Source organism: Arachis ipaensis, chromosome B1, assembly GCF_059453495.1.
Source record: "Arachis ipaensis isolate K30076 ecotype BB chromosome B1, ASM5945349v1, whole genome shotgun sequence".
Lineage (NCBI taxonomy): Eukaryota > Viridiplantae > Streptophyta > Magnoliopsida > Fabales > Fabaceae > Arachis > Arachis ipaensis.
Genome location: NC_142436.1, coordinates 144,075,213 through 144,099,943, shown reverse-complemented (window position 1 = coordinate 144,099,943; position 24,731 = coordinate 144,075,213). Strand labels below are relative to the sequence as shown.

The 24,731-nt window shown below is 35.6% G+C and overlaps 2 protein-coding genes and 1 non-coding gene across 3 annotated transcripts; 1 reads left to right on the top strand and 2 right to left on the bottom strand.

Annotated features, from left to right (window-relative positions):
- Window positions 1-1,778: 1,778 nt before the first annotated feature.
- On the bottom strand, window positions 1,779-2,414 carry LOC148578729 (uncharacterized). Its single transcript, XM_088503169.1, has one exon. It carries the CDS (start codon window positions 2,412-2,414, stop codon window positions 1,779-1,781), a length of 636 nt encoding a protein of 211 aa, XP_088359295.1.
- A 12,372-nt stretch (window positions 2,415-14,786) lies between these two features.
- On the bottom strand, window positions 14,787-14,894 carry LOC148578728 (small nucleolar RNA R71). The gene has a single exon (XR_015904130.1). It is a non-coding gene; the product is annotated as a small nucleolar RNA R71 (small nucleolar RNA).
- Window positions 14,895-21,250: 6,356 nt separating this feature from the next.
- Window positions 21,251-21,742, top strand: LOC148578727 (uncharacterized). Its single transcript, XM_088503168.1, has one exon. The coding sequence runs from the start codon at window positions 21,251-21,253 to the stop codon at window positions 21,740-21,742; it is 492 nt and encodes a 163-aa protein (XP_088359294.1).
- The last annotated feature ends 2,989 nt before the right edge of the window (window positions 21,743-24,731 follow it).

Genomic DNA, 24,731 nt, shown 5'->3' with positions numbered 1-24,731 from the left:
TTGGGTTAGTAAAAAACGGTGACGGAGTAGAAGGAATGGACTCAAAAGAGGAAAAACTAGAGAACATGTGATGCTCCCAGAAGACAACATGACGAGATATATGAATACGGTGAGAGATAGGATCCCAACAACGATAACCCTTATGTTCAGAAGCATAACCAAGAAAACAACACATGCGAGCCCGAGGTTCAAGCTTATTATGTTCATGAGGCTGAAGAAGGACAAAGCAGACACAACCAAAAACACGGAGGGAACTGTAATCGGGAAAAGTACGATAAGACGCTCAAAGGGGGTAGTGTTACCAAGAACAGAAGAAGGGAGTCAATTGATAACATGAACAGCAGTGAGAACAGCTTCACCCCAAGCACACTCAGGACAGGAAGAGAAAATAAGCATCGCACGGACAGAGTCAAGAATATGACGGTGTTTACGCTCAACTCTGCCATTTTGTTGAGAGGTACCAGGACAAGAAAACTCGGATAAAGTACCCTGTTCAGCGAGGAAATTTAAAAGTTTGGAGTCACGATATTCCATAGCATTATCACGTCTGAAAATTTTAATGACCTTTGAAAATTGAGTTCGAACCATAGTAGCAAAGTTAATGTAAATCTGAGGCAACTCACAACGATTAGTCATCAAATAAACCTAAGTAAAACGTGAATAATCATCAATAAAGACGACAAAATATCGAGCCCCTCCCATAGAAGCGGTGGGAGCGGGGCCCAAACATCAGAATGAATAAGATCAAAAGGAGAGCATGCAATAGAGGAATTATTATTAAAGGATAAGCCAGGTTGTTTTGTAGTGCGACAAGAAATTCAATCTAAAGACTCATTTTGAACTTGACCTAAAACACCTGTAGATATAAGAGGACGCAATTTTCCTAAGGAGCTATGGGCAAGACGACGGTGCCACAAGTGAAGAGTAAATGGAGAGGAAGCAGCACAGAGATTTGTAGAGGGAACATGAAAGTTCTCGAGCTCAAATAAGTGTCCGACCTTACAGCCAGTCCCGATGATCTTTCCCGTCCGACGATCCTGCACACGACAATCAGAAATAGAAAAAATAACATCAAAACTGAGTTCAACAAGCTGACCGACAGAGATAAGATTAAAATTCAATTTTGGAATAAAATAAGCATCAGAGAGATGAATATTGGACTGGGAAATAATCTCGTGATGTGTTGCATGCAAGAGGGAACCATTAGCAGTGTTGACAGAAGGTGCATTTGTAGTGGGAGACAATGACAAAAAAAGATGACGCAGAGGAGACATATGATTAAAACAACCAGAGTCAAAATACCATTTAGAATTACCTAGAGGGGTGGAAAGAGTAGCGGGGGTATTAACAGAAAAAGAGAGAAGTTGCTTAAGAAGGGTTTCAATATCTGATGGAGATATAGAAGGTGTGTTGAGAGATGTGGAAGAGGTGGACTCAGTAGCAGCAGCAGCAGTAGAGGCAGGCACATGCAGAGAGTTGTTGGGGCGAGGTTGATACTTGTTCTGATCTGAATGTGGTGTTCGAGTAGGACAGATAGCAATCAAGTGACCCGAGAGCTTACAATAATGGCAGAATAGTTTCGGGCAGTTGGAGCCAATGTGGCCTTTTTGTTTGCACTTACGACATTCAATAGAAGGACAGTCAGAGAAGGAATGTCCAGGCCGGTTACAGTTGCAACAGATTTTACCTTTAATATCGGTGGCAACAAAGACAGTTTCACTTCTAGAACGAAGCAATCCCAAGCGCGTTTCTTCAGACTTGAGATGAGGAAGAGCATCTTAAAGACTAGGCAAGGGATTCTGATGAAGAAGAGAAGCCATGACCGGCTCATAGTCATCAGTAAGTGCCATCAGAAATTGGATGAGACGTGTCCGGTTCTGATAATCGTCATATGCCTTAGCATCAGTGGGATCTTTAAGAATAGGCTCACAAGAGGTCAACTGATCCCAAATAATCTCCATCTTAGCAAGAAAATCAAAAACTGCTTGGCCACGTTCTTGCTTGAGGCTATGAAGTTCCTTAAGCAGTTGGTACTGATGAGAGAGATCAGAAATAGTGTAACGTTTCGCCAAATGATCCCATACCTCTTTAGCAGTTTCAAAACGCCCAAACTGTAAATGAATGCCAGGAGTAGAAGTGTTGCGGAACCAAGTGATAATCTGATGATTTTTACTATCCCAATCTTCCAATTTCTCTGCATAGTCCTTTTCCTTCTCAGCATCCTCCTTTGATTTGGAGGCACCATCTTTGGATTTGTCAGTCACAGTTGGCTTAACCGGACAGGCAATATCACCAGTCACATATCGCCATAATTTTCGCCCTTTAAGAAATCCTCTCATAGCTTCAACCCAATGTGCATAGTTGGAGCCATTAAGGATAACAGGGATAGGCTGAAAGACATATAATTTTTCCATAGTAATAGAAGAAATAGCAAAGGGAAGAATAAAACTGCAAATTCGGGACAAAAAACGAGAAAATGGAGTGCAGAATCGGAAAGAGCTCACCAAAAAATCTTAGGGAAGGTCCCACTTGTCTGCCACGTCAGCGCCACGTCAGCAGTCACGTCAGCGCCACGTCAGCGAGACAAGGACAAGTGGCGGCACCTGAGAGGAGGGAGAGAGACACGCTGGCAGCCAGATGGAAGCGCGGGTCAAAGGCGGGTCGGGCCGGGCGTGCGCGGGTCGGGGCCGGCGTGCGCGGGTCGGGGCCGGCGTGCGCGGGTCGGCCAAGGAGCAGTTGACACGTGGCAGCGCGATGATCGTCCGATTGGAGCCGAGATCCAACGGCTGTTGAACCTTCAGAAGGAGAAACAATGGAGGCGGGCAGCAGGATTCCGGCGGCGCATGACGGCGCGTCCGGTGGCTGATGGTGGCGATCTCGGCGGCGTTGGAAAGCTGACGAAGAGAAGAACACGATGATGCCGGAGGTGACAAACCAAAGCGTCAAAAACAGATCGAAAAATGAGAGCAAAGAGGCACGGGTGGAATCTGGAAGGAAGATCAACCTAGTCGTAGCAGCGTCTTTCGGCGGCGCGTGGCGGCGCATCTGGCGGCGGATGGCGGCGGTTCTGATTGCGTTGGAATCACGGCGACAAGACGAACAAGATGGTTACGGGGGTGACGAACCAAAGCGTCGAAAAGGGAACAAAAAAAAAGGCCAAAGAACACTGCCGGAAAGGAAAAAACAATGGGGCTATGAACTAATATTCATTGAAAAAAAAGACCTAAACTCTTGATACCATGTTAGAAACAAGAGACTGAGAGAGTAATCTGAAAAGTGTATTATTGAGTTGTGTTCAGAGGTACAATATACAAGGGGTATTTATAAGTGCTAAATGAATCAAAGTAATAAAGACATAGAATCCTACAATTAATGTATAGATATACTATATAAATATAGACGATATTAATTGATCTAATTTGATTCTAATGATTCTCTAATAACAGAAATAATTTTTTATCTATTAGAATTATGTATAAGAAAAAGAATGTTTTGAATATGAATATAAATTTTTAAATTTCTTTCAAATTAAATAGAATTGAGAAAATAAATAAATTTAATATATAAATAATTAATTTATTAATAATGTTAATAAATTTTTATCTTGATTTTGTTACACATAGTAATAACAAAATCCTTTTCTTAAGTTTTTAATTTAAATTTATTTATTTTATATTTTTTATATATATTAAATAATTTAAAATATTTTTTTTGTAATTTATTTTTTAGTTATTGATATTAAATTTATAATTTTAGAAATAAAAATATAAAAATATTTTTTTAACGCAATACAAAAGCGGCTGAACAGGCACGGCAGTGCCCGTTGAGTCGCTAGTCAATATATAATGTGAGTACATGAAGTTTAGTTCAATTTTTTTTCCTATTTTAACTCTGCCAACATAATTTAAAACTAACCTTGCAATTATGCATTTTACTAACTGTTACAAAAAATTTACGCATAACTTCTTCCTTAATCCTTCGCTCAAATAATCAACATTTTTTTTAATTTTTTTATTATTTCTCTAATTTTATTTATCTCTCTTATTCAACTCTAATATTTTCAACCTTTGAATAACTTTTTAAATAGTTTCATAAAATAGATGATGACTATACCAAATGTTGATTTTCGAGCCATGTATAAAAAAAAAAAAGAATAATTAGAATAAAAGAAAGTGTTCAATCATCAGTCAATAGTGATAAGTAATTTTTTGTAGATCTAATTATATTTTGAGATATTTATTTAAATTATATTTTGTTTAGTTTTATGTTAATTTAGTTTGTACTTTGTACTATTTTGTTCTTAGTACATTATACTCTCACTCTAATTATTCTATTAGAGTTTTTGTCGTAGTTTCTTAAAAAACAAAAAAAGCTAATAACAAAAATTAACAAAAATAGAATAATTAGTATTGATTTTTTCTCACACAATACATTTGTTTGTCAAAATAATTTTTCACAAGATCTATATTTTAAATATTTTATGTATTTATCATTCATATACTCGTATGTATGATAAGGTAGATTATGTTAAATAATCTATATTGTATGACTCCAATCTATATATGTGTATATATGTTTATATATATCATATTTTATTATTGACTAAATTCGAACCAAATAGAAAATAAAGTCAAATATTTATGTTTATTTTATCATATTTCGATGGTATTATAATTTGTTCTTACAAAAGAAAAAAAATAAAATATTCATGTAAAAATATTGATATAATTTTTTAATAATAAATTTTTAATTAAAATATATTACTTTGCTATAATTTTTTAATAAATAATTTTTATGTAGAGTACATTAGGAGTACATCATATATAAGATGTAATTCCATACTAACTTCATGTTATTTCACAAACTACCATAACCAATTCATTTTATATATATATAAACTCACATGTATGATAAAGTAGCTTCTGTTAAATAATCTATATTTTATGACTTTAATCTATATATGTGTATATATATCTATATATATCATATTTTATTATTGAACAAATTCGAACAAAATAGAAAATAAAACTAAATATTTATGTTTACTTTATTTTACTATATTTTTTAATAAATATTTTTTTATGTAGAGTACATTAGGAGTACATAATATATAAGGTGTAATCCTATACTAAATTAATGTTATTTCACAAACTGCCATAACCAATCCATTATATATATATATATATATATACTCATATGTATGATAAGGTAGGTTATGTTAAATAATCTATATTGTATGACTTTAATCTATACATGTATATATATGTCTGTATATATCATATTTTATTATTGACCAAATTCGAACCAAATAGAAAGTAAAGCCAAATATTTATGTTTATTTTATCATATCTCGATGATATTATAATTTGTTCTTGCAAAAAAAAAATTTAATAAAATATTCATATAAAAAATATTGGTATAATTTTTTAATAATAAATTTTTTATTAAAATATGTTACTTTGCTATATTTTTTAATAAATATTTTGTATGTAGAGTATATCAAGAGTATATAATATATAAGGTGTAATTCCATACTAAATTCATGTTATTTCACAAACTGTCATAACTCATAACCAATCCATTTTATATATACTAACTCAACAGGCACTGCCGTACTTGTTTCAGTCACTTTTGTATTGAGTTAAAAAAATATTTTTATATTTTTATTTTTAAATTTATAAATTTAATATTAATAATTAAAAATATAAAATAAATAAATTTAAATTAAAAAATTAAGAAAAAAATTTTTGGTTATTATGTATAACAAAATCAAGATAAAAATTTATTAACATTATTTATAAATTAATTATTTATATATTAAATTTATTTATTTTCTCAATTCTATTTAATTTAAAATAAATTTAAAAATTTATATTCATATTCAAAACATTCTTTTTCTTATACATAATTCTAATAGATAAAAAATTATTTCTGTAATCTTATATTGAACATCTTTAATTATCTTTAATTTTATTATTATTTTAAAATTATTAATTTTATTTTGATTATATCATCTCATCATATTATACACTATTATTTTCTTTTATTATTTTTTTACATATATAACTATTATTGTCTCGCCGTCACTATTATGTTGCCTTGTTTTATTCTCCTTTTTTGTTTTTTTCTTCTATTAACCCCAACCGCAATCAATTACAACCATATCATATTACCCTTATCGCAGCTCTCATTTTTATTTGTCACTTTGATTCATACATATCTGTTGTGTTAAGTTTTTAGTTGTTAAAGATTTGTTAAAAGAATTATTTTTTTGTTTGATTTAGATATCTAGATGTATAACTATTATAAATATACTTATTTTTCATACTTACTTGTTAAGTCATATTTTATTATTTTAAAAAAAATTAAGATATCAAGCATTCAAAAATTTTGTATAGAATAATTAAATAAAAAATAAAAAAATTTATTAGTTATTTAATTTATTTAATATATAGAATAATTGAATTTAAACTAATTTAGGTATAATACTAAAATCATTATGTTATTACTATGTGTAACAATAAAGATAAAAATTTATAAATATTTGTAAATTTATTTATTTCTCAATTATATTTAATTTGAAGCAGATATAAAAATTTATATTTAAATCACTCTTTCTCTCGTATAATTTTAATAGCTAAAAAAATTTATTTTTTATAATTTTATATTCAACATTTTAAAGTATCTTTAGTCTTATTATTCTTTTAGAATTTTTAATTTTTGTTTTTATTATTCTTTTTTTATCATTATCTATCTACATATGCCTCACTACCACTCTTATATTAGCTTGTTCTCTCTTCCTTCATCGGTTTTTATTCTCTTTCTATCTTCTCTTCAATCACAATTAGTTGTCAACATATATTAGTTCATAATTATTACATTCAGAAGTGAATACTACTTTAAAAATAAAAATTCAAAAAATTCCGTAACTCTTATGTGAATCATCTACACTCCTATAAATGTAAAGAATGAGTAAATTTAACTTTTTTTATTATGAGTTTTTTTATTATTTGATACATTCAAAGTCACATATTTTTATTTATGATAAAAATTAAAAATTAAAGTTAAATGGCATTAGTAATTTTTGGTTTAATAAAATTAAAATAAAGTACAAAAATAAGGATAAAAACTAAAAAAATAGATGGTTCTAGAAAAGAATAATGTTAAATTTTATGTCATTATGTATGAGAACAGTGATTTATTTAAATTTTACAATTTAATTTATCCTTAGGTACTCCTGAGGACAAGTGCTCTGTTAGGGTTTTCTAGAGCTCTGTTAGGGTTTTTAACAAAGTCTTTGCTGCCGTCAAGACTACACTGTCAACGTCAATTAAATTTCAACATAAATTTCTGACTACTAGTTTGACAAAGATAATCTACGTAATTGGCTGAGGCAAGAAGGGATGAAGATCGGATCGAGGAAGACAACCGAAAAGGAGGTAGGAATGCGATTCTGCTGGAAGAGGCATACATATCAGAAGGTATTAACGCTTGCTCCAATAGTCTCTATGGCAGACTCTTTGCTTCCAAAACCTTCTCAGTTGGAACCATGAGGAATGCTTTAAAGGCTATATAGGGAAATCCAGAGGGATTTAGCATGAGTGACAAATGGGACAATTACTTCCAATTCTTTTTTAATAAAGAGGTAGATGTCTTGCGTATTGAACGTGGTTCTCCATGGCTATTCAAGGATTACGTGCTCCATGTCAAGAGATGGAAGGAAGATCAGAACGGTGATGAAGAGATTGTTTCCAATTTTTCAGTTTGGGTTCAATTTTGGGATTTGCCAGAATCGTTTAAAATCCTCGAACTTGGACGTAAATTGGGAGAGAGGCTAAACACAGTGTTAGAGGTAGGTAAATTTCATATGAGAGGCAGAGAAACTAGGATTGTAAAGGCCAAGATCAATATTGAAGCTACCAAGAAATTGATGGATCAGTTAATTGTTGCAGGACCTAATAAAAAGGAGGTAGAGGCAGCATTGCGCTATGAGAGACTTGGAAATTTCTGTACCTACTGCGCAAAATTGGGGCCCGAGGTGAAAAACTACCATGATCTACTGAAGGACACGGAGAGTGATAGGTTAAAAGAGGATGACATTGGCGAATGGGTTAAAGCCAGCCAAGTTGGAATACGAATTAACTCTAAAAGAGAAAGAACGTTCAATAACTCAGCCCAGAATCAGAATAAGGCTACTAAATATAAGAAAAAGCCGGTCTTAAACTGCTTATTAGAGAAATTTGCAGGAATGTCAATGCAAGAGGAGGAACAAAGTTTGAAACCACAAAACGCTAGCAATAAGGCAGCACCTGAGTCACCTCAATCAGCCAACTCTAGAACAGAATGTATGGAGGTTATCATAGCTGGTCAGTCCAATGCCAAGGAGGATGAAGGACAACCTATGCAATTCACTATTGTGCAATGTCTCACAACAGAGGAAGGCAGGAAGTGAAAAAAATTAGCAAGACAAGGTACTGGAGGGTTAGAGACTAAAGCTGGATCTAAAAAAAGGTTGATGAGTGGTATAGTTGACGGATCTACAAAGAAAGCAAGAACAGAGGATGAAAATGCAGTTGAACAGGGGGTGGAGGGTGCCAGCCTACAAATGGCACCCAAGGCGCCATGAGAACTATAGTTTGGAATTGTCGGGATTTGGGGAGACCCCTGACAATTCACACCCTAAAAGGGATATGTAATTCCCACTCCCCTGAGATTGTGTTCATAAGTGAAACAAAGAACCAATCTTGACAGGTGGAAGCAAAACTCCGGGCATGCAGCTATGAAAACTGGCATATTGTTAACCCGTCAGGAATGACAGGAGGACTTGCGCTAGCTTGGAAGGACAGCATCAATGTTCAAATTATAAACAGCAGGGAATTCTTTGTAGCAGCTGATGTTAAGGACTTCGGAAACAATGGGGTATGGACGTTTATTGGTGTCCATTTGAGCTGTTCAGAACAAATTTGAGCCTTACAGTTTGAGGAGCTTACAACAATGAGTCAACAACGGGAAGAAAAAGTGGTAATAGCGGGAGATTTTAATGCTATAATAAGTCAAGCGAAAAAGGAGGGTGGAGGCCAAAAATCAGCAACTACCATTGCAACATTCATTAATTTTATTGATAGCAACGAATTAGTGGATATTGGAATGGTGGGGCGGCCTTTCACGTGGACAAACCGAAGACAAAGAGAGGATTTGGTGAAGGAGAGGCTTGACCGCTATTTAGTAGGGATGGGATGGAAGTTGAAGTTTCCAATGCAGTGGTGCACAGGCTCACAGAATTAGGCTCGGATCATGCTCCTATCTTGATGGAAACTGAACCTCAATCCTGGCATAGTAAAAGGCGTTTTAAATACCAGGAATGTTGGTGTGAAGAAGATAATGTCAAAAGAATTGTCAGCGAAGTGTGGAAAATAGAAGTAGTAGGCTCGGCTATGTTCTCCTTGGCCCAAAAGTTGAAAGAATGTAAACATAGATTAGTTCAATGGCAGATAACTCACAAAGAAAACTCTCAGAAAGAAATTGAGGACCTTCAAGCTAGCCTAGAGGAGCTGCGGATGGCTGGAATCAATGGGGAGAGGAGATTACCAGATTGGAAGAGAAGTTGGAGCTAGCATATATGAAAGAAGAGAGCTATTGGAGAGAAAAATATAGAGTCAAAAGGCTAAAAGAAGGAGATCAGAACACCAGATTCTTTCACCAGAAATTTCAATCAAGGGTGCGAAGGAACAGAATTTGGAGATTAGTTAGGAGGAACAATGAGATTGCATCGAAACCGGAGGATATTGCAAAGGTAGCTGAAGACTACTTCTGCGATATTTTTACTTCTTCTTGTTCGATTGATCCGAATCCATATTTGGAGGATTTGGGGCCTAAGGTTACAGCTTCCATGAACCGTAGGCTCCAAAGGCCGTAACTATGGACGAGGTCAAAAGAGCTACGTTCAGTGTTCATGCTCAGAGTGCTCCTGGTGATGACGGGTTTACAGCTAAGTTTTTTCACTTTTTCTGGGATATAGTTGGAGGTGACATTTTTAAGGCAGTGCGAAGTTTCTTTCAACAGTGGCAGAATTCTAAAAAGCTTCAACCATACTCAAATTTGTTTGATTCCAAAGGTGCCAGATGCCAGTGACATGACTCAGGTACGACCGATTAGTTTGTCCTCAGTTATGTATAAAATTATTTCTAAAGTTATGGTGTACTGACTACAAGGTATTATGAATAAAATCATAAGCCCAAATCAGAGTGCTTTTCTCAAAGGTAGACTCATTTCAAATAATATTCTAATTGCCCACAAATGTATGCACTATTTGAAAAATAAGAGAAGTGGAGCAGATCATGAGATGGCTATTAAACTAGATATGAGCAAGGCTTATGATGGGTTGAATGGCACTTCTTATGGTACATCGTGGAAAAGCTGGGCTTTAATGCTAAATGGATTAACTGGACTAAGGAATTAGTAATTACTGTTTCTTACTCTGTTGTTGTGGAAGGGCAATCTTTTGGCTACTTTAGGCCAAATAGGGGCATTGATGAGCGGATAATTTATACGCTTTTTGACATTGTTTTTAGTATGTTTTTAGTAGGATCTAGTTACCTTTAGGGATGTTTTCATTAGTTTTTATGTTAAACTCACATTTCTAGACTTTACTATGAGTTTGTGTGTTTTTCTGTGATTTCAGGTATTTTCTGGCTGAAATTGAGGGACTTGAGCAGAAATCAGATTCAGAGGTTGAAGAAGGACTGCTGATGCTGTTGGATTCTGACCTCCCTGCACTCAAAATGGATTTTCTGGAGCTACAGAACTCGAAATGGCGCGCTTCCAATTGCGTTGGAAAGTAGACATCCAGGGCTTTCTAGAAATATATAATAGTCCATACTTTGGCCAAGAATAAATGACGTAAACTGGCGTTCAACGCCAGCTTTCTAACCAAATCTGGCGTCCAGCGCCAGAAAAGGAGCCAAAACCAGAGTTGAACGCCCAAACTGGCACAAAAGCTGGCGTTCAACTCCAAGAAAGACCTCTACACGTGAAACACAAAAGCTCAGCCCAAACACACACCAAATGGGCCCCAGAAGTGGATTTATGCATCAATTACTTACTCATGTAAACCCTAGTAGCTAGTTTATTATAAATAGGACCTTTTACTATTGTATTTGGCATCCTGGATTGTATTTTGATCCTGTGATCATGTTTTGGGGGCTGGCCATCTCGGCCATGCCTAGACCTTTCACTTATGTATTTTCACGGTAGAGTTTCTACACTCCATAGATTAAGGTGTGGAGCTCTGCTGTTCCTCAAAGATTAATGCAAAGTACTACTGTTTTCTATTCAATTCATCTTATTTCACTTCTAAGATATCCATTCGCACCCAAGAACGTGATGAAGGTGATGATTATGTGTGACGTTCATCACCATTCTCCCCTATGAACACGTGCCTGACAAACACTTCTGTTCTACATGAAATAAGCTAGAATGAATATCTCTTAGATCTCCTAACCAGAATCTTCGTGGCGTAAGCTAGAATGATGGCGGCATTCAAGAGAATCCGGAAAGTCTAAACCTTGTCTGTGGTATTCTGAGTAGGATTCAATGATTGAATGACTGTGACGAGCTTCAAACTCGCGAGTGCTGGGCGTTAGTGACAGACGCAAAAGGAGGGTGAATCCTATTCCAGCATGATCGAGAACCGACAGATGAATAGCTGTGCCGTGACAGGGTGCGTGAGCATATTATTCACTGAGAGGAGGGGATGTAGCCACTGACAACGGTGACGCCCTTGTATAAAGCCAGCCATGGAAAGGAGTAAGACTGATTGGATGAAGATAGCAGGAAAGCAGAGGTTCAGAGGAACGAAAGCATCTCCATTCGCTTATCTGAAATTCCTACCAATGAATTACATAAGTATTTCTATCCCTATTTTATTATATTAAATTCGAAAACACCATTATCCATTTATATCTGCCTAACTGAGATTTGCAAGGTGACCATAACTTGCTTCATACCAACAATCTCCGTGGGATTCGACCCTTACTCACATAAGGTATTACTTGGACGACCCAGTGCACTTGCTGGTTAGTTGTATCGAATTTGTGAACCATGGTATTGGCACCATGTTCTTGGCGCCATTGCCAGGGAAGGAAAGAGCCATGAATTTTACATTATTGAAGTGTAATCACGATTACGCGTACCAAGTTGCTCATGTTGCCAGGGATTGTTCGAGCCTGGACATCACAATTTCGTGCACCAAGTTTTTGGCGCCGTTGCCGGGGACTTAATTGTTCTTGTTTGGCGCCAAGAATCGTCTGAGATACCAATCCCGGCAACAACACCAAGTTTTTGGCGCCGTTGCCGGGGATTGTTCGAGTTTGGACAACTGACGGTTCATCTTGTTGTTCAGATTAGGTAATTTTCTTTTTATTTTATTTTCAAAAATTTTTCAAAAATATTTCTAAAATTTTCTCATCTGTTTTCGAAAAAAAATAAAAATTTTTTCAAAAATTTTTTTTATTATTTTTTTTATTTATTCAAAATTTTTAAGAATGAATTCTAGTGTTTCTTGAAGCAAGTGAAGCCTGGCTGGCTGTAAAGCCATGTCTAAATTTATTTGGACTGAGGCTTGCAATTTGTTATCAAGAGCAATATACTCTGGTGTTAAATGCTGAAGCTTGGCTGGCCATTGGCCATGTCTAGTGTTTTGGACTGGAGCTTTCTTTGAAAGCTTGGCTGGCTAGTGAGCCATGTCTAATTCCTGGACTGAAGCTTTAGACTAAGAATGCAAGATTCCTGGAATTCATGTTAAAAATTTTGGAATCCTTATTTTTCTTTTTTCAATTAATTTTTCGAAAAAATTTTTTTTCAAAAAAATTAGAAAATCATAAAAATCAAAAATATTTTTCTGTTTCTTGTTTGAGTCTTGAGTCATATCATAAGTTTGGTGACATTTGCATGTGCATCTTGCATTTTTTGAAAATCTCATGCATTCATAGTGTTCTTCATGATCTTCAAGTTGTTCTTGGTAAGTCTTCTTGTTTGATCTTGATATTTTCTTGTTTTGCATCTTTAGTTGTTGTTCATGTGCATTTTTCGTTTGTTAGAGTCTAAACATGAAAGATTTCTAAGTTTGGTGTCTTACATGTTTTCTTTGCATTAAAAATTTTTCAAAATTGTGTCTATGATGTTCATCTTGACATTCATAGTGTTCTTGGTGTTCATCTTGACACTCATAGCATTCTTGCATGCATTCATTGTTTTGATCTAAAAAAATTCATGCATTGCATAATTTTTATGTTTTTCTTTCTCATCATAAAAATTCAAAAATCAAAAAAATATCTTTCCCTTTTTCTCTCATCAAATTCGAAAATTTGGATTGACTTTTTCAAAAATTTTTAAAAATCAAATTGTTTCTTAAGAGTCAAATCAAATTTTCAATTTGAAAATCTTATCTTTTTCAAAATCTTTTTCAAAAATCAAATCTTTTTCAAAATTCTTAGTTATTTTCGAAAATTCTAAAAATATTTTTCAAAAATATTTTTCTTATTTTTATGTCAAAATTTCGAAAATAACATAATCAATTAATGTTTTGATTCAAAAATTTGAAGTTTGTTACTTGCTTGTTAAGAAAGATTCAAACTTTAAGTTCTAGAATCATATCTTGTGATTTCTTATGAATCAAGTCATTAATTGAGATTTTAAAAATCAAATCTTTTTCAAAACTAATTTCTAAAATATCTTCTTATCTTACCTTTTTCAAAAAGTTGGTTTCAAAATATCTTTTCTAACCCCCTAACTTCTTATCTTTTCAAAATTTGTTTCAACTAACTAACTAACTTTTTGTTTGTTTCTTAACTTTTTCAAAACTACCTAACTAACTCTCTCTCTCTAATTTTCGAAAATATCTTCCCTCTTTTTCAAAAAATTTCTTTTTAATTAACTAATTATTCTTATTTTTATTTTTGATTTTAAAAATTTTCGAAAAATACTAACATTTTTCAAAAACCATTTTCAAAAATCACTAACTCTTTTTCAAAAATTATTTTCGAAAATTCACTTCCCCCTCTCATCTTCTTCTATTTGTTTATTGATATACTAACATCTTTCCTTCAACTCACCAAAAATCCGAACCCCTCTCTCTCTGAGTTCAGATTTTCTTTTCTTCTTTTCTTCTACTCACATAAGGGAACCTCTGTGCTTGGGCAAAAAGGATCCCTATTATTATTATTTTTCTGTGCCTTCTTCTTTGTCATATGAGCAGGAGCAAGGACAAGAATATTCTTGTTGAAGCAGATCCAGAACCTGAAAGGACTCTGAAGAAAAAAAAATTAAGAGAAGCTAAAATACAACAATCCAGAGATAACATTTCAGAAATTTTCGAACAGGAAGAGGAGATGGCAGCCGAAAATAATAATAATAATGTAAGGAAGATGCTTGGTGACTTTACTGCACCTAATTCCAATTTACATGGAAGAAGCATCTCCATCCCTGCCATTGGAGCAAACAACTTTGAGCTGAAACCTCAATTAGTTTCTCTGATGCAGCAGAACTGCAAGTTTCATGGACTTCCATCTGAAGATCCTTTTCAGTTCTTAACTGAATTCTTGCAGATCTGTGATACTATTAAGACTAATGGAGTAGATCCTGAAGTCTACAGGCTCATGCTTTTCCCTTTTGCTGTAAGAGACAGAGCTAGAGTGTGGTTGGACTCTCAACCCAGAGATAGCCTGAACTCTTGGGATAAGCTGGTCACGGCTTTCTTAGCCAAGTTCTTTCCTCCTCAAAAGATGAGCAAGCTTAGAGTAGATGTTCAGACCTTCAGACAGAACGAAGGTGAATCCCTCTATGAAGCTTGGGAAAGATACAAACAGTTGACCAAAAAGTGTCCTTCTGACATGCTTTCAGAATGGACCATCCTGGATATATTCTATGATGGTTTATCTGAGCTATCAAAGATGTCACTGGATACTTCTGCAGGTGGATCCATTCACCTAAAGAAAATGCCTGCAGAAGCTCAAGAACTCATTGACATGGTTGCTAATAACCAGTTCATGTACACTTCTGAAAGGAATCCTGTGAGCAATGGGACGCCTATGAAGAAGGGAGTTCTTGAAGTTGATACTCTGAATGCCATATTGGCTCAGAATAAAATATTGACTCAGCAAGTCAATATGATCTCTCAGAGTCTGCATGGAATGCAAGCTGCATCCAACAGTACTCAAGAGGCATCTTCTGAAGAAGAAGCTTATGATCCTGAAAACCCTGCAATAGCAGAGGTAAACTATTTAGGTGAACCTTATGGAAACACCTATAACTCATCATGGAGAAATCATCCAAATTTCTCATGGAAGGATCAAAAGCCTCAACAAGGCTTTAATAATGGTGGAAGAAACAGGTTTAACAATAATAAACCTTTTCCATCATCCACTCAGCAACAGACAGAGAACTCTGAACAAAACACTTCTAATTTGGTAAACTTAGTATCTGATCTGTCTAAGGCCACTGTAAGTTTCATGAATGAAACAAGATCTTCCATTAGAAATTTAGAAGCACAAGTGGGCCAGCTGAGTAAAAGGATCACTGAAATCCCTCCCAGTACTCTCCCAAGCAATACAGAAGAGAACCCAAAAGGAGAGTGCAAGGCCATTGACATAAGCACCATGGCCGAACCTACAAGGGGAGTGGAGGACGCAAATCCCAAGGAGGAAGACCTCCTGGGACGTCCAGTGATCAATAAGGAGCTTCCCTCTGAGGAACCAAAGGACTCTGAGGCTCATCTAGAGACCATAGAGATTCCATTGAACCTCTTTATGCCCTTCATGAGCTCTGATGAGTATTCCTCTTCTGAAGAGAATGAGGATGTTACTGAAGAGCAAACTGCCAAGTTTCTTGGTGCAATCATGAAGATGAATGCCAAATTATTTGGCATTGATACTTGGGAAGTTGAACCTCCCTTGTTCGTCAATGAACTAAGTGATCTGGATCAACTGACATTGCCTCAGAAGAGACAGGATCCTGGAAAGTTCATAATACTCTGTACCATAGGCACCATGATCTTCAAGGCTCTGTGTGACCTTGGTTCAGGAATAAACCTCATGCCCCTCTCTGTAATAGAGAAACTGGGAATCTATGGGGTGCAAGCTGCTAAAATCTCATTAGAGATGGCAGACAGTTCAAGAAAACAGGCTTATGGACAAGTAGAGGACGTGTTAGTAAAGGTTGAAGGCCTTTACATCCCTGCTGATTTCATAGTCCTGGATACTGGAAAGGAAGAGGATGAATCCATCATCCTAGGAAGACCTTTCCTGGCCACAGCAAGAGCTGTGATTGATGTTGACAGAGGTGAAATAGTCCTTCAATGGAATGAGAACTCCCTTGTGTTTAAAACTCAAGGACCTCCCTCTGCAACCATGGAGAGGAAGCAGAAAAAGCTTCTCTCAAAGCAGAGTCAACCAGAGCCCCCACAGTCAAACTCTAAGTTTGGTGTTGGGAGGCCACAACCAAACTCTAAGTTTGGTGTTGAACTCCCATATCCAAACTCTAAGTTTGGTGTTGGAGAGTTTCAACAATGCTCTGAACATCTGTGAGGCTCCATGAGAGTCCACTGTCAAGCAATTGACATTAAAGAAGCGCTTGTTGGGAGGCAACCCAATGTCTATTTATCTAACTATATTTTTCTTAGTTATATGTCTTTATAGGTTCATGATCATGTAGAGTCACAAAATAAACAAAAAAATCAAAAACGGAATCAAAAACAGCAGAAGAAAAATCACACCCTGGAGGAGCATCTGTCTGGCATTCAAACACCAGAACAGAGCATGGTTCTGGCGCTGAACGCCCAGAATGGGCAGCACCCTGGCGCTGAACGCCCAGAACAAGCATGGTTCTGGCGTTCAACGCCGGAAATGGCACACAAATGGGCGTTGAACGCCCAAAATGGGCACCAACCTGGCGCTGAACGCCCAGAGTTGTGTGCAAGGGCATTTTACATGCCTAAATTGGTGCAGGGATGTAAATGCCTTGACACCTCAGGATCTGTGGACCCCACAGGATCATCTCAGGATCTGTGGACCCCACAGGATCCCCACCTACCTCATCATCTCTCTTCCCATTCATGATCATCCCTTCTGTTTTCCATTTACCACTCGCATCCATACACCCACTTACCTTCAAAATTCAACATCTCTTCCCCACCCAATCCCACCCATATGGCCGAATACACACATCCCTCCATCTCCCCCATATCTTCTTCTTCTTCTTCTATTCTTTCTTCTTTTGCTCGAGGGCGAGCAACATTCTAAGTTTGGTGTGGTAAAAGCATAGCTTTTTTGTTTTTTTCCATAACCATTGATGGCACCTAAGGCCAGAGAAACCTCTAGAAAGAGGAAAGGGAAGACAAAAACTTCCATCAAGGGTCTATAGCTCAGTGGTAGAACATTTGACTGCAAATCAAGAGATCCCTGAGATACCTCAGGGGATACATTTTCTTCCACACAATTATTGGAAGCAACTAAGGGTGGAACATCAAGAGCACTCCATCATCCTTCATGAAATAAGAGAAGATCAAAAAGCAAGGAAAGGAGGAGCAACAAAGACAAGGAAGAGACATAGAAGAGCTCAAGGACATCATTGGTTCCTCAAGAAGGAAACGCCACCATCACTAAGGTGGATTCATTCCTTGTTCTTATTTCTTCTGTTTTTCGTTTTCTATGTTATGTGCTTATCTATGTTTGTGTCTTCATTACATGATCATTAGTAGTTAGTAACTATGTCTTAAAAGTATGAATGTCCTATGAATCCATCACCTCTCTTAAATGAAAAATATTTTAATTCAAAAGAACAAGAAGTACATGAATTTCGAATTCATCCTTGAACTTAGCTTAATTATATTGATGTGGTGACAATGCTTCTTGTTTTCTGAATGTATGCTTGAACAGTGCATATGTCTTTTGAAGTTGTTGTTAAAGAATGTTAAATATGTTGGCTCTTGAAAGAATGATGACTAGGAGACATGTTATTTGATAATCTGAAAAATCATAAAAATGATTCTTGAAGCAAGAAAAAGCAGCAAAGAACAAAGCTTGCAGAAAAAAAAAGGAGAAAAAAATAGAAAAAAAAATATAGAAAGAAAAAGAAAAAGCAAGCAGAAAAAGCCAATAACCCTTAAAACCAAAAGGCAAGGGCAAATAAAAAGGATCCCAAGGCTTTGAGCATCAGGGGATAGGAGGGCCTAAAGGAATAAAATCCTGGTCTAAGCGGCTAAACCAAGCTGTCCCTAACCATGTGCTTGTGGCGTGTAGGTGTCAAGTGAAAACTTGAGACTGAGCGGTTAAAGTCAAGGTCCAAAGCAAAAAAAGAGTGTGCTTAAGAACCCTGGACACCTCTAATTGGAGACTTTAGCAAAGCTGAGTCACAATCTGAAAAGGTTCACCCAATTATGTGTCTGTGGCATTTATGTATCCGGTGGTAATACTGGAAAACAAAGTGCTTAGGGCCACGGCCAAGATTCATAAAGAAGCTGTGTTCAAGAATCATCATACTAAACTAGGAGAGTCAATAACACTATTCAAAATCTGAAGTTCCTATAGATGCCAGTCATTCTGAACCTCAATGGATAAAGTGAGATGCCAAAACTATTCAAGAGGCAAAAAGCTATAAGTCCCGCTCATATGATTGAAGCTCTGTTTCATTGATAGTTTGGAATTTATAGTATATTCTCTTCTTTTTATCCTATTTGATTTTCAGTTGCTTGGGGACAAGCAACAATTTAAGTTTGGTGTTGTGATGAGCGGATAATTTATACGCTTTTTGACATTGTTTTTAGTATGTTTTTAGTAGGATCTAGTTACTTTTAGGGATGTTTTCATTAGGCTTTATGTTAAATTCACATTTCTAGACTTTACTATGAGTTTGTGTGTTTTTCTGTGATTTCAGGTATTTTCTGGCTGAAATTGAGGGACTTGAGCAGAAATCAGATTCAGAGGTTGAAGAAGGACTGCTGATGCTGTTGGATTCTGACCTCCCTGCACTCAAAATGGATTTTCTGGAGCTAAAGAACTCGAAATGGCGCGCTTCCAATTGCGTTGGAAAGTAGACATCCAGGGCTTTCCAGCAATATATAATAGTCCATACTTTGGCCAAGAATAGATGACATAAACTGGCGTTCAACGCCAGCTTTCTACCCAAATCTGGCATCCAGCGCCAGAAAAGGAGCCAAAACCAGAGTTAAACGCCCAAACTGGCACAAAAGCTGGCGTTCAACTCCAAGAAAGACCTCTACACGTGCAACACTCAAGCTCAGCCCAAACACACACCAAATGGGCCCCGGAAGTGGATTTATGCATCAATTACTTACTCATGTAAACCCTAGTAGCTAGTTTATTATAAATAGGACCTTTTACTATTGTATTTGGCATCCTGGATTGTATTTTGATCCTGTGATCACGTTTTGGGGGCTGGCCATCTCGGCCATGCCTAGACCTTTCACTTATGTATTTTCACGGTAGAGTTTCTACACTCCATAGATTAAGGTGTGGAGCTCTGCTGTTCCTCAAAGATTAATGCAAAGTACTACTGTTTTCTATTCAATTCATCTTATTTCGCTTCTAAGATATCTATTCGCACCCAAGAACGTGATGAAGGTGATGATTATGTGTGACGCTCATCACCATTCTCCCCTATGAACACGTGCCTGACAAACACTTCCGTTCTACATGAAATAAGCTAGAATGAATATCTCTTAGATCTCCTAACCAGAATCTTCGTGGCGTAAGCTAGAATGATGGCGGCATTCAAGAGAATCTGGAAAGTCTAAACCTTGTCTGTGGTATTCCGAGTAGGATTCAATGATTGAATGACTGTAACGAGTTTCAAACTCGCGAGTGCTGGGCGTTAGTGACAGACGCAAAAGGAGGGTGAATCCTATTCCAGCATGATCGAGAACTGACAGATGAATAGCCGTGCCGTGACAGGGTGCTTGAGCATATTATTCACTGAGAGGAGGGGATGTAGCCACTGACAACGGTGACGCCCTTGCATAAAGCCAGCCATGGAAAGGAGTAAGACTGATTGGATGAAGATAGCAGGAAAGCAGAGGTTCAGAGGAACGAAAGCATCTCCATTCGCTTATCTGAAATTCCTACCAATGAATTACATAAGTATTTCTATCCCTATTTTATTATATTAAATTCGAAAACACCATTATCCATTTATATCTGCCTAACTGAGATTTGTAAGGTGACCATAGCTTGCTTCATACCAACAATCTCCGTGGGATTCGACCCTTACTCACGTAAGGTATTACTTGGACGACCCAGTGCATTTGCTGGTTAGTTGTATCGAAGTTGTGAACCATGGTATTGGCACCATGTTCTTGGCGCCATTGCCAGGGAAGGAAAGAGCCATGAATTTTACATTATTGAAGTGTAATCACGATTACGCGTACCAAGTTGCTCACGTTGCCAGGGATTGTTCGAGCCTGGACATCACAATTTTGTGCACCAGGCATCCAACAGGGTGACCCCCTATCTCCATATCTATTTCTTTTTTGTGCATAAGGGCTTTTCTTCTTACTACACAAGGCAGAGCAAAACAGATTAATTCAAGGAGTTCAAGTTAATCGGAGATGCCAAACAGTTAATCACCTTTTGTTTGCTGATGATTCAATCCTTTTTTGCAAGGGCTCACCTAATACAAGCCAAAGCATTTTGGAATTGCTAGAGATCTACGACAGCTTCAGTGGGCAAAAAGTCAATTTGAACAAGTCGGCCATCTTTTTTAGTCACAACACACCTCAGAACACAAGACTAGCAATTGCGCAGACACTAAATATTGAACATATTGGAGCCCAACAAAAATACATGGGCTGCCCTCCATAGTTCAGAAATCAAAGAAAGCAACCTTTGGAGCTATCAAGGATAAAGTTCAGAAGAGGATTATGGGTTGAAAAAGAAGTTTATTATCCTCAGGTGGCAGGCACACGCTATTGAGAGCAGTGGGGGAAGCGATTCCTATTTACACACTCTCTTGTTTCAAGCTTCCAGACACGCTGTTAACTGAGATTCATAGCATGCTCTCGCAATTTTGGTGGGGTCAAAAAGGCGCAGAATGAAGACTGGTTTGGATTTAATAGGACACAATGACGAGACCGAAGAAAGATGGAGGGTTGGGGATCAAAGATCTAAGGGCACAAAATTTGGCTTTATTGGGCAAGTAATGTTGGCGTCTAATAAAATACCCTAATTCTACACTGTCAAGAATGTCCAAAGCTAAATATTTCAGATATACAGATTTGTTACATGCAGAGATAGGAAGCATACCGTCGTGGGGCTGGAGAAGTGTTCTTGAAGGCCGCAAGGTGATTGAGAAAGGCTTTTTATGGAAAATAGGCTCTGGTGCTAATGTCCGCATCTTCCATGATCCTTGGCTCCCACCACCATTGCCCTTTAATGTCCCTCAAGCTGCAGTGACAATCCCACCGAATCTGCAAGTGTATTATGTTAGTGCGCTACTAAATCCTGATAGAAGCTGGAACAGAAACCTGATTGAGTCAATTTTTCCAGTTGATATATGCAATAAAATTTTTTCCATCAAACCAACAGAGGAGGAGGATAAAGTTAATTGGTGCTGGACAAAATCTGGTATATACGAAGTTGAGTCGGGATACAAAGTTGCTTATGGGTTCTTTCATTCTCCTACTTCATTGATGTCTCAGAACATACAGAACCACAGAGTATGGAATAGCATTTGAGAATTGAAATTACCTCATAAAATTAAGATTTTTTTATGGAAGAGTCTTCATGAAAAGCTTCCAATTTTGCAACAAATCCATAGCCGATTTGCATCCACGCTCACCACTTGCTCAAGATGCATGCTGAAAGATGAATCAATTTCTCATGCCTTGTTCCAATGCCCTCTAGCTTCAATAATCTGGAGTCTAAGCTTAATAACCCCTGACTTATGGCAAAGAGAAGAGGAGACCTTCATCAATTGGTGGCAACGAGCCTTATCTTGGGTAGCGGCTCAAATCGAAGGTAGACAAAAGATCCTTTTTATTGCGACGCTGTGTTGGAGCACTTGGAAAGCGAGGAATAGGTGTGTCTTTGAGAAGCTAATAAGCCCAGCGCCGAAGATAGTGCAAGAAGCCAGCAGTCTAGTGCGTGAACTCAATAGCCATACCTGATGAATGCTAATAATTTCTCTTTATTCTTACTTTACTCTTTCTTAAACTATTTGTCTTCCAATCACATTTGGTGATAATTGGAAATACCCAACTTTTTTTGTACTTCTTTATGGAAACATTATTATTTTATAATAATAAAATAATATCTATCTTTGGAGAAAAAAAAAGAGAACAGTGATTTATTTTATTATATTATTTTTGTACCAAATAACAAAAAAATTAAATTTTATGTCCATTTTTTATTACTTATGTTACTTATCTATAGTTATTTAAATTATACTCTATAGTCATTCAGTCATGTTTTATTCCAATTAAAAATAGTTATGAAGTCATTTTCATTTTTTTATAGGAATACATCCATTATATCATGATTTTAATAATTAATGTAAAATTTAAAAAATTAAATAAATATATTTATTTTGATTATATTCAAGAGTGAATTATATATATTTCTATAGTCAAGAAATAGACTTAACTTATTTTATAATAAATAGTTTTTTAATCATCAAATTTATAAGAAAGATCCCATCTTTTTATTTATCCTAAAAGTTAACATTAGAGCTAATGTTAATAATTTTTTATTAACAGAACTAAAATAAAACGTAAAAATAAAGCTTGAATAAGAATAAAAATACAAAATTTTGAAACCCAAAATATAAAATGGTTATAAGATAAAAAAAATTACTTAAATATAATTTTTATAAGGTACTCCATGAATGAACTCAGATAAATAAATATTATATGTAAAATGAATCTTGATATATTAGTACAAAAATTATTCTGTGTAAATTTTTTAAAAAAAATATTGTCCTATTAAACTATTTTACTTTTATTCTTTTAAAATCATATCCATAATTAAAAAAATCTGCATGAATAATTTACCTCCAATAGAAAACTCTTGATAAAGTTGCTGTAAAAAATATGTGAAAAATTTTTTTATTCAACGTAACGAACAGATGTACGGGAGAAGTTTTTTAATAATAAACTTCTCTAGGGTAATATTGAAACTTAAATTTTGGACCCCAATTGATATTATATATTGGGTATGTACCTAGAGTATTTTAGAAGAGTATGATAGAAGAAAAATTATTCTGTATAAATTTATTTTTTAAAAAATTATCCCTATTGAACTATTTTATTTTTATTCTTTAAAAATATATCCAAATAAAAAAATGCAACAATAATTTATATTCAATACAAAAATCTTAATCAGATTACTGTGAAAAAATATATAGAAAATTTTTTATTTAAGGTATCTGATGAAAGAATTTTTTAATAATAAATTTTTTTAAAAAAAATATTAAAACTTAAATTTAGACACAAATTATCCTTATATTAGGTTTTATGTTATATCTAAGTAAAGTGAGAAGAATGCAAGAGAAGATGAATAAGAAAAGAAAAAAAAATTATTATGCATAAACAGTAATCTGAGATGATAGATAATAAGAAAGGAAAGATAATTATAGAAGTTCTATGATTGTGAATTAATGAGATAAGAGAGAACATGAATGTATGTGATAAGAGAGAAGATGAGGTAGTGAAAGTTTTTTAATATGGAATAACTGACATATAGTGGGATAGATTATTAGGAAGGGTAAAATTGGAAAAGAATTTTGGACATGAAACCCATGTTTTGGCATTATATATTGTTATAGATGTAACACCCTAACTTTTAGCATCTCATGATCGCACTAAAGTCCGAGCGCTACATACATCTATTCTTTTAATTATATATTATGTTTATTTAATATTGAGTCTTCGCGACTACGAACCGAAAGTCTAATTAAGAAAACGGAAAGGTTTTACTTTTAATCACTTAATCACAACAGTATATATATATTCACATAGCTTAATATACATAAACTTATTCAAGGAACCTCAAATACAATTTCTACCCCTCTAAAAACAAACAATAAATGACAAGGGGAAAATAAAATCTAACAACTCAACTTGTAAACAGAATCTTCTATACTCTTATAGTTCTGCCCTAAGCCTTCGCACCTGTAGCTAAAAGGGGTGGAAATAGGGGGTAAGAACTGGGAAATTCTTAATAGGGTCAGGGTTAGAAGTTAAGTTCATTTAATTATATTCTCAGCCAATAACAATAGTCAACAAAGTATAATCCAACTCAACAATTACAGAACATAAAATCCAATCACGAGTACACACAATCATAGAAAACACATTCATAGCAAACACAATCACAAACACATATGCGCAAACAAGTATGATACATGTCTAGTCCTATACACTACAGGCCATGAGCTCATGTGTCGATTTGTTGCCTGATTTCCGACACAGGTCCTAAAATAAGCGTTTCGTACCGCCGTTCTTATCTCAGCCAACGTCCCCTCCATGAGCATTACGTATCGCCGTCCTCATGGAGGAACCTCCTTTCCGGTCTCCAATGAGCGTTACATATCGCCGTCCTCACTGAGCCGTCCTTATAGTATCAAGTGAGCGTTGCGTATCGCCGTCCCCACTAGACACTTGGCACTAAGATTCAAAATACATCTTGGTACAAAATGCGCCAAATTCTTAGGTATGTCTTTTATCT

What these genes read in the sequence shown, in the direction of transcription:
- LOC148578729 (XM_088503169.1), bottom strand. Translation starts at nt 2,414, where the DNA reads ATGGAAAAATTATATGTCTTTCAGCCTATCCCTGTTATCCTTAATGGC.
- LOC148578727 (XM_088503168.1), top strand. Translation starts at nt 21,251, where the DNA reads ATGTCCAAAGCTAAATATTTCAGATATACAGATTTGTTACATGCAGAG.